Genomic DNA, 11,316 nt, shown 5'->3' on the forward strand with positions numbered 1-11,316 from the left:
AATAAGAAATATTACTTTTGTTACTAAGAGTTCATACTTATTATACCTGTGTCACCTTTCACACTATCGCTGTGATCATGAGCTATGGGCTTTGTAGATACAGGGGCCCTTCTCTTTTTGACCACAGGGCGATGCACGAAGATGGTGGGTATAGCCTCTGCTCTCAGCCTAGTCTTGCCCTTTTTTGTCTTGACAAACGAGTGACTTGAGGTTACTTCACACACAGAACAACTCAGTTTTGTCTGCCCACATACATATTCCATAGTGGTTGAATACACAGTATTAGGAAACACTTTATACTTACTGGACATGTTATACTCATTACATACTGTATATAAAATATGACCAAGAATGTGAGACAACTTTATAGAAATTCATATCATATTTGTTACTGATGCCATTTGTCATACTTTGTTAAACTCACAAATAATAAAGTTCCATAACTTCAGTTGGGAACAAAGATCACACGTTATCTCCCCAAGGCAATAGGTGTGCTATATAGGTGTGTATAACCCTTTCTCCTGTCTGTTACTCCCTCTTTCAGCACAAGAACCAGAGGGGGATTCAATGGAGCCTGAATACCTGCACTGAGACCCTCACCCTGCACCCTGAGTCTCAACTCTGTGTTTTTCAAGCCTTTCCCTGTTTTTTTATTTATTAAACAAAACATTAAGCTTTCCCAATGGTGTGGTTTTCGTTTTGTGAAAAAGTGCAAATGCAGTGTTTGTATATAAATCACATATTTTGTTGCTGTTGGTCGTGAAATTGCTCCTGCTTCCTCCGCTCTGTGTCAGTGGGGAAGCCGTACATTCGTACTCCTTTCTCTGAGCGATTGGAGCATCCCCAGGCAGCACAGAAAACCATGGTGGCGACTAGGAGGCAGCACAGCAAACCATGACAACACGGAGGAAAAGGCACAGACAAACTGCATGATATGCTATTCAATGTTTATTGAATTCCATGTATTTGCAATGGATGTTCCTAAAACAACACATTTAACATCATCATCATGCTGCTGCTGCTGCTGCTGCTGCAAGTCCTTTGATAGTCACCTGTCGGTCTCCTGTCCTTTCTGAAAGCCATAAAGATGACATTAGTCATTTAGATAACTTGTGTCCTCAATTACCATAGGATTACTGAAAATACCATGAATTTAAGAAAATGGTAGAAATTAATCTAATCTGAATTTTAAAGCATTACTTTAGATCCCCTCCCTCTAAATATATCAATAAACATTAGAAAGTGATGCTCCTGGCTACCATACAAGTTTAAGAAGATAATATTGGTTTTAAAGAATTCAAAGCTATAAATAAACAACAACAGGCTCTTTAACCAAGGCACTGTTAGTACATGTAAATGAGTTGTTCACACTAATCCTAATATTATCACTTAATATTAGCAAATTCTATTTTATTTTTGAAAACATATTGATGTAAATACATACACATATCGATTTGTTGTATAAATATTGCAAATCAAAACCTTTATTCACTAATAATTACCAAAAATCGTAGTTCTATCTCCTGTTATCATTGCATTCACATTGCCCGCCATGAACTTCCGGGGAACGATCCTCGTCTACATGAACCACGTGACGATAACCGTTTTTGGACTTCCGTTGTCGTAACTCTTCTATTATACGGCTCTGGTTCTAGCTAATGATATGACTGCCTGCTTATCGAAGGACCTAAACAATAAGCGTTGCTTGGCAACGGCGTGTGGCCGCAAAGTATAGCGCAGCATTATGCATATGTTTATATGAGGGGTCAAAATCCCATGCTCATAAAATGCTCATATATTTGTTTCTCTTCATTCCCCACGCCCCCAAATAAATAAATATACCAATTTTAGTAAAAGTATTGAAGTTAGAGCAGTGTGGGTATTATATGAACAGAGTTACACATATTTCAAAACGCGAAGTGTAATAACTGCAGTTTGCCTCCCTGTCATCGAGAATGACAAAGATCCTCAGTGAAGCACAAGCCCATGTTTCTCACTACATTGTAAGTACAACTTATTAAAACGATCAGTTCAATGCAACTAATGGAATATTTTTTTCAATGGGGGTACATTATTGAAAAAACTTTGAGAACCACTGCTCTAGTGAGTCCTGTGTCCATTTTGAAATAAAAAACATTGAATTAACTTACTAGGTAGATATTTCTAAAGAAAACGACATTAAAAGATTTCTTAAATCTATTTAAAATGTCTCTGTTTTATACGAACTGGGCACTTTATTGGCCATTATTATTGACGCCTGGATCAAAACCAAACAGACTTTGAACCCAAACAAATGTTTTGTATACTTACCCTGTCAATGTTGCTACAAAAGCCTCTTCTCCATGAGCTGAAGGTCATTTCCCTCACATCTAGAGGTAAGTGTTCTTTGACTGCAAGGCTAACATTAGTGGAGAAAATGTTTATAGATAGTTTAATTACTGCCAAATGACACATTTTGTATCAGTTATGTCATATTTATATCTGTCCTGCTTTGTAATTTTAAGACATATTTCACCATTTTTTTTTAACTTTTTGCAAATATTATCCTTTTTTCACTTCAACAATTATTTCCTTCTCTTAATCCAGCTGTGACGCTATTGTGATATTTTCCTTATTTTAGTTTTTTTCCAGACTTGACAGTGTTTTCAGTCACGATGAGGAGCTCTGTGGTGTTGTGCCTCGCTGTCAGCTTTGCAATGTTTGGATTTGGTAAGAAAAAAAAGGGTTGCAGAAGGAATCAGTACTGCTTTCATTAAGGCTTTTTCCTACTCATGAAGAGCGCAGCCAAGTGGGGCTAAGTCAGAGAGATAGAAAACCATCAGAATATTTTGGCAGATCAATATGCAGTTTGCATGTTCTCTTCTTGCATCATGTGCTTCACACTATGCAGAGTCAGTGAGAAATATGTATCCATAATATTTATCATGATGTCTCAGGTTAGCAGTTTGCTTTGTGCATAATTGTGTTGTTACGTGTTGGTTTGATTAATTGACAAAGGTCTAGAAATGTATGAAAAACTATATGTCCGAAGCATTTTATTTTCAGGGATAAAAGCTCCCGGATTTATTTGCTTTGTTATTGAGACGTCACAGTAAACAATTGTTTTTGTTATTATAATTTTAGCAGGAAGTATCATTTACTTTGCTGACACCTCCAATATCTGACATTAAGAGATAGTTAACATCTTGTCAAATGTGCTATTATTCGCTTTCTTGGCAAGAGTTATATGATAATATTGATTCAACATTTCTTATCTCAGGAACATGACCATGGGAGATGAGTTCACATTCACAAAACACTGGCTGTTCCACCTGAGACTGAATCTTTTGATCCCTCTCTTGTCCAGGCCTCTCCATCCAGTGTTACTCCTGCCCTGATGGCTCCTCCAACAGCTGTGCTGCCAAACTGGAGTGTAACCAGGGACAGGACAGCTGCCTCAAACTCACCAGTGGTGGTAAGTGTTGTTAAATATTTGGTGGATTTGAAAACACAACAGGAAAATACAGATTAAAACTACAGGTCATGAAATACTGAATACAGCAAAACAATCTTTTGTCATAAAATAGTCCGGCAAAAATTCAACTGAATGGAAAGTCATTTTGCATTTATTTGACTACTTCATATTTAAAGTTGCATTTTCTTGATTGAATGTAAAGATGTAGCAGTAGGAAATGGCTTTTTGTTTGCATTAACAGTAATTTAAAACAAAATGCTGTCTATACATTTTGCCACAGAAACATATTGCAATACTTTCATCAGTGTTGCAGGCTCTCACTCACCATTGTGTTACCTCAATCGTCATATATATATATATAAATGAAAATCTTCAAGATTATTACTTTCAGGAAACAATGGTAAAAAGTTACATTTACAATTTGAATGATAAAAGAACATAATATTTCTGTCATGATGCAGGTCGGTGTGAAAACACATTTTTTGAATTAGAAACCGAAATACACCTCTTTTCTGTTGAACGAAGGTTCAAGGTTTATTTGTTGTTATTCCCCAACACATGGGCTGCGTTCCAAACTGTGCACTTTTCCTTATTTCCAATAATATGTGCTGCAACTGCCATAACAAAGTCAGGCTTGTGCATGCAATATACAGTACATAACACTGGGATATTCCACTTTAGGAAATATTACTCTGTCATAACATTACACATTGAGCTTTGACCCTTGTGCTACAATAGAACGACAGAAGAGCATGCTGAATTTGACATACTATGTATTGAGACATACTTAATATTTTGCTGGCATTTTAAATGTATTTTCTGGCTGTTAATTTCCTGGCATAAATTGGCAAAAATGTACACATTTGATCTGACAAAAACTAATGACACACAAACAATTTTGAGTATGATAATGCTTTGTTGTGTTTGTTCATCTTCTTGTTATCTGTTACAATGAATGTAATGCACAAAGGACTAATGTTGGGTCTCTCACTCTCCCCTCAGAAAATACCTACACCTCGTGTATGAGGTACGCAGACTGTGACATCATGACTCTGGCCGTCAACTATTCCCTCGCTGACTTCAAATTCAACTGCTGTCAGTCAAAACTCTGCAATGGCCAAGAGAAAAGTTGGTTTCAGAAGTTCAAGGACTTTTTGGGTTAAGAAATGAGAAGGAAGAAGAACAAATACAGTCACGTGATTTCAGTATGTGGATCATTTCATGTAGCGTGTATTTGTATTACCACTGCTGAACATTAAGCACTTAACGTCCCTCTATGGCATACTGTTGCCTTCAGGCAACAAACCCCTTTTTTCGACCTCACACTGACCCTCTAAATATATATATATATTTTTTAAATATACACAATGTCACCTGACATGCTGGTGTCCAATACAATGAGGGAATGATATGGGTGTGGCATTTTGTCTGGGGGTGGAGCAGTCCTTTCTGCAAGCAAAGCTGCAGGGCACTCAGGGCCACCACTTGGTAAGATACATTTCACTTTTTAACATCTTAGAAATGTACACAACTTAAAATAAAAAATACATGCATGTGCATGAATACTTAAAGAAGTATATTTGATTGTTTCAAGACTTATTAATTATCTAAAACTATGTTTTTTTGTTCGTTCCAACACTGTGCAACTTGGACCACTTTTTTCCAGGCAATATCATGCAAGTGTGCTCAGCTGTAAAATGATAAACCTAATCAATGTTTTTACCATCTACTGATATATACAGGAAATGGACACCAACACATGTTATGGGCAGAAGGGACACGATCAGGCTGTTAGGGCTATTCCGTCTGACAGTGAAGGTCCACACACACACACACACACACACACGCACGCACGCACGCACGCACGCACGCATGCACGCACACACACACACACACACACACACACACACACACACACACACACACACACACACACACACACACACACACACACACACACACACACACACACACACACACACACACACACACACACACACACTTGGGCTAGGGGAACCAAAGGGAAGCGATACGACCAGATTGGTATAATAAGTGGTTTATTTTAAATAGCAGCGGTAAACAAAATGGCAGGCACGCAGCCTGAAACAAACAAATTGCCACAAACACCGGTTTACATAATAAACAATAGAGCCCACAAGGGCGCAAGTTTAAATAGGCAACCAAACTAAAGAAGGACTCTCAAAAGTGAGCCTATTTACACACCTGAAATCACTGAACACTAACGAAAGGAGGCTGCAAGAAAACACAGCTAAATAAGGTAACCGAACACACTACTCTAAACACATATATCAACACGACACTAAGCACATACGAGTTAACCCCTGTTAACAGAATGTATCACAATCAATAAAAACACACAAGTAAAACACAGAACGACGAGCAAATAGCGAGAGGCGTCTGTTCCTCAACAAAGCCTCCAGAGTGAAGATAGTCCGCGGCCTTTGTACTCCTCCCCAGCAGGTGTGCGCCGACTTTGCGCGCGCACGCACGCACGCACGCACGCACACACACACACACACACACACACTGTCCAGTGACCTGCTTTTACATGTCACCCTCTGTTACATTGTCTGTCATGCAAACCTGTAGATGTTCTCAACATACTATAACACATTTTGAACGTCTTATTTCTTTAACCATTACTATATAATTCATACTTTATCACTTTGTTTATAATTATTGCCATTCATCTTGATTCTACTGCTGCAATTTCTTTTTTACTTTGTCTTCTTTTATTCTTTTGAAGTTATTTTAACTCTATATTAGCATTTGTGAAGGTCTTACTTTTTAAGAAGGCCCCTTTATAAAGAGTTTATCAGTTGTTCGCATTTAGATTTGGTATTTTGACTCAAGACTATCCCGAAAGCTTTTGCGATGAACCCTTGACAAGGACTCTCTTATTTTCCTGAAGTAATTACCTTGAAAGAAAACAAGTTGTCTTTTTCTTAAAATGTGTTCCACAGGTGCACACACACTTTTAGTTTGAACATTCAAGGCTGCTGTGCAAACATTGATGCAGTATTAAGCAATGTATTGTTTTGTATTCGTCTTAGACAGCACACTGTGTAGCAAGATGTGAAAGATGGATAGACCAGGGGAGACACATCCAGCAGAGAGAGGGGTCGACAACACGATGCTTTAGCGGCTCAGTGGCCTGAAACACTCCATGTGTGATGGCTGGATGCAAAACTATGATTTTCAAAAGCTCTCATAATAGCAATGACTCCAATCAACAATAGGAACACAGTCTGAAGAAGATCAGCAAAGTCCATGAATGAATATCTGCTGCCCTTGAATAATAATTAAGATCGCATTGAGATTATAAACAAGCTGCAGTATTCCCCCACATCCCATTATAGAATAATATGTTTTTTCTGCAGCAGTGAGTGAGTACAATGTCTTAATTTGTTGACTTTAATCAAAAGAAGGACAACATCTGTTACCTGAAACAATGAGTGAGTGTATGTCAATGTGTGTTTGTGTGTGTTGGTGTAATTCTATCCTTTGGATGTCACAAAACAGAACATTTATTCTTGCCAAAGAACTCTAGATGTTTTTTACATTTACAAAGTTGAGGGTTACAGGCAATTGTTCCAAGACAATCAAAATGCATCATAGCGAGTGATGCTATTTAATGCAAAATATATAAATGTGTGTGTGTGTGTGTGTGTGTGTGTGTGTTTGTGTGTGTGTGTGTTTGTGTGTGTGTCTGCTTGCAACAACCCTGTCCAGGTGGCTCGATAATTAAAAACATTTCTCACACTTGATTTTACATCAAAATCTCAATGATAACATCTGGCCGAGCATGGGAAGGAAAATACCAGGTGTGTGTGTGTGTGTGTGTGTGTGTGTGTGTGTGTGTGTGTGTGTGTGTGTGTGTGTGTGTGTGTGTGTGTGTGTGTGTGTGTGTGTGTGTGTGTGTGTGTGTGTGTGTGTGTGTGTGTGTGAATAACTGGGAAACGGAGACTATAACGAGCTTGAGTGTCGGGTGAAATCAGTAATCTTTTGGTAATGTTATTATAATATAACAAAGATTAATAAACATGGAATGCAATAACAAGTATGTGGCACCTGTCCTCTCGCACTAGCCACAACAAAACAGGACAAACTCATAATAACATACTGCTCCTACTGGACTTGAACATGTGGTGTACTGAGCTCTTGAGGCCACTGCAACGAAGACCCCAACAAACCAAATCCTTTCCACCAAACTGATGAAATAGAATACAACAGGAAACATGTCATGATTCCTAAGTCAGTTGGCAGATGCTACAGGTGCGTGTCTGTGATCAAAACCCTAAAGATGGTAGAATATATTTCAGAGGCGATGATGGAACGGGAAGACTGATCTGTCAGCTCGTCTCCCAGCCTGTAAGACTGACGGAGAGGAAAGCTTCCTGCTGCAGAGTCGAGTGCATTTCACAGACAAACCAGCAGCGTGACACACAGAGAAAAAACAACAGCTGACACGTTGTAAAGCCTTTGTTCAAGCACTGACATGCAGCAGCAGCACCTGCAGCAGCACTTGTGACTGTTTTAACTGATATCCATACACAGCAACTACAATCAGGGAGTATCAGCTGCTTTTTGAAAGGTAGAAGCCTGTTTTTAATTAACAGCAGGTGTTTGGTCGGATGTTGAAACAGGAAGATGCCTCGGCGAGTAATTAAAGTTTAACATTTTGAAGAAGTGTTCTTGTTCAGACTGCGTGACGCCTCAGGAGCTTTCTGTTTTCTCTCCTGCCCTCTTCGTACTCTCTCACTTTTTTGCATTTCAACATAGTTATGAAGACATAAACAGTTTTTAAATGCCAAAGACTTCTTTTATTCAATATCATAAGGGGTTGTTGGTGTGTTGTTGCTGACTGTTTTAATGATTAATGCAACCAATTAAACTCCATTTGATGGCAGCACTTCCTCTAAAAAAACTAAACTTGTGCTTTATTTATTGTAACAAGAGGCTGCAGCCAACAGTTAAAATAGTTACATCCTATGTCTGATCCCCTTAATCTCAATGGAAAAAGTCATAAGGTCAACGCAAGATCTAATGCAACAAATGTTTTGCTGCAGAGCTAATGTTTCTCTGATCATGTGGATGTCACTATTTAACATGTTAAATGTATTTTATTTGACCCATAACAGACAAGATTAACCCAGCCAAATCTTTCTTCTTGTTTTGTATCTATATCTACGCCGGGATCCGGAGTCGAGGCTGATCCTCTTGCTGTAGTCCTGTGTCTTGGATCCTCTATCCTGAGTTCTGGATTAAGTCGTGGACTTCGGGTCGTGGCTGAACCTGTCTCTGCGGTCCTGCCTTGGGTCTCGTCATGCTGCTTCCCTGATGGCTTCCACAGGATTGTAGCTGACATCCTCGTGGATTCATCTTCTTATTACAGACACATGCATTTCCTAACATTCGGTCTATATGCTGTAAAATGTATTATCTCTTCGATTTACACACGGCATCTATTGCACGTCTGTCCGTCCTGGGAGAGGGATCCCTCCTCTGTTGCTCTCCCTGAGGTTTCTCCCATGTTTAACCTTAAACTGTGGGTTTTCTCTGGAAGTTTTTCAAAGTTTTTCCTTGTACGATGTGAGGGTCTACTGATATTCTGAACAATCTGTGCTGTTGTATTTGCTGTAAAGTGTCTCTACTGTAGGCTATTTTTATTATATGTACAGCACTTTGGCTCGACCAAAAATCGTTTATAAATGTGCTATATAAATAAAACTTGATTTGATTTGATTTGAAGCAGATTTAAAAAACATTGATACACTCCTTTCATAATTTTCCATGAGAATAAAAAGTGTTGAAGTGAAAACTGGCTCACTACCTGTATGGCGCGATAATGGGCTTCACTGTTTTGTTTAAAACTGGTTTAAAACTGTGTCTTTTTCTGGTAATCAGAGCAGCAACTGGTTTAGCTTTTCTCTTCCTGTTGCTGTTGCACTGTTGCACAGCGGACTATCTCCATGGAAACCAGACCTGTGGAGGGCTTTGTATAATTGTTCTGATTTTTTTTTTATATATAATCTTCTTTAATCCTGGACCAATTAGTTTCAGACCAGGACAGAGAGGAGGAACGTTTCCCTCGCTTTCTTCTTCTCCTCTTTTTGTCTTTCTCGTTTCTCCAAATCTGTCTCTCCCTCTCTGTGTCCGTCTAAATCTGTCTTTATTTCTTTCTCTATATTTTCGCTTTAGGCCCAACAACTGCTGCACATAGACACGCACACACGAACACTCACACAGCAGATCATCCCACATTAATTTTGCTTTCTTATTAATCCAATTAGCTCTGAGAAATTGTTAATTTCGCTTAATCTGTTCTCTCTTCATGGCACTCTTTTTTTCTGTCTCCCTTTATTGGTTTCTCCGGAAAAGCCTGCTATTTTTCTTCTTCTACAGTACTACTCATAAAACTTTAATACAAACAAAAGCTACAGCATTTAACCTGAATGGTTTGTGAAAATACCGACATAAGGTGAGTGGATTTTATTCTAAACAACATTTTCTCTTTGATTAATCCATCTCTTTGTCTTCTGCTTTTTCACTCTCCTGGGGGCCTTCAGGCATGTGTGTGTCAGAGTTCCCATGGGGTGTTTGTCTCCTGGGTATCTGACACATGCACACACTGGGAGGACACACACACACACACACACACACACACACACAGACACACACAAACTCATTGTCCCAGTAGGGGATACAGGCTAAGATCTGGGAGAGAGAGAGAGCACAGCGGGAATACAAGGGGAAAAGATTATACCTCTGGGGCTGACACTGACACACACCACCCACACACACAGACACACACACACACACACAGACACACACACACACACACACACACACACACACACACACACACACACACACACACACACACACACACACACACACACACACACACACACACACACACACACACACACACACACACACACACACACACACACACACAGACGCACACAAACCCTGAGCTTTGAACAGTGAGGTCATAGAAAAACTGAACTGATGTTATCAAACCTTTTCATGCTGAGTTGTCGAATCCACTGAGTTTCGCTGTGTGTATACGTTGACACTGAATAAAGGTTTTGTAAATTATTTCTTTAGACATGGAATCGGGAAATTGCTGCTGAGGCTTATGGGAACTACTGTGTTTTGTAGCACATTGTAAACTGACCGAAAAGAAATCCAAGATTTCACAGAGAAAAAGCTACATTTTGAGAAAATGTTCACAATAAAACCCCACATTATAGAAAATAACACGGCAATTAGATTCATTGGGACCCTCTACTATTGTATGTCATATTGTATGAATATAGGGCATATACTAGATGTATATAGTGGTTGTTAAATGTAAGGATTAATATACAAATTGTTGAGTTCAACTGCAAATAATTAGTTGGCCATAAAATATACATATACTGGATAGCCAGTGAGCATCTGATTGTCTGGAAATGTAGATGTGTTTCTTAAGAATTACTCATTTAAATAAAAGAACCTTGCCAAATGTATTAAACAGTGAGGTTGCTTGTATTCTTATTTAATTCTAATTATATTGGGCAACAGTCAGAATTATAGAGATCTTAAATCACTGACATAAATCCATATTGCCCCCCCTGCTCTCTCTCTGTCTGTTTCTGACACAGACAGATTTCCTCTTTGTCTTGGAGATAATATGTAATGACCACTCAAGCATGGAGGGCCAATAGAGCCGAGGTCAAGGGTGAGAAGGGGCAGGGGCGTGCCGCTTCAGCAGCGTGAGTGGGTGCTTAGATGACGTTCCCTCACTCAGAACACACACTTCAGACCCACAGAGGACATCAGCGTGACTGCAG

At 39.1% G+C, this 11,316-nt stretch overlaps 1 protein-coding gene across 1 annotated transcript; it reads left to right on the plus strand.

Moving 5' to 3' along the window:
- Window positions 1-2,319: 2,319 nt before the first annotated feature.
- On the plus strand, window positions 2,320-5,033 carry LOC117454802 (CD59 glycoprotein-like). The gene is made up of 4 exons (XM_034093998.1): window positions 2,320-2,375; window positions 2,621-2,709; window positions 3,347-3,454; window positions 4,457-5,033. Exons 2-4 carry the CDS (start codon window positions 2,655-2,657, stop codon window positions 4,615-4,617), a joined length of 324 nt encoding a protein of 107 aa, XP_033949889.1. The 5' UTR covers window positions 2,320-2,375; window positions 2,621-2,654; the 3' UTR covers window positions 4,618-5,033.
- The last annotated feature ends 6,283 nt before the right edge of the window (window positions 5,034-11,316 follow it).

This window comes from Pseudochaenichthys georgianus, chromosome 11 (assembly GCF_902827115.2).
Source record: "Pseudochaenichthys georgianus chromosome 11, fPseGeo1.2, whole genome shotgun sequence".
NCBI lineage: Eukaryota > Metazoa > Chordata > Actinopteri > Perciformes > Channichthyidae > Pseudochaenichthys > Pseudochaenichthys georgianus.

Coding starts and splice junctions, on each gene's coding strand:
- LOC117454802 (XM_034093998.1), top strand. CDS start 2,655: ATGAGGAGCTCTGTGGTGTTGTGCCTCGCTGTCAGCTTTGCAATGTTT. Junction 2,710..3,346: donor CTTTGCAATGTTTGGATTTG/GTAAGAAAAAAA, acceptor TCTCTTGTCCAG/GCCTCTCCATCCAGTGTTAC. Junction 3,455..4,456: donor CCTCAAACTCACCAGTGGTG/GTAAGTGTTGTT, acceptor CTCTCCCCTCAG/AAAATACCTACACCTCGTGT.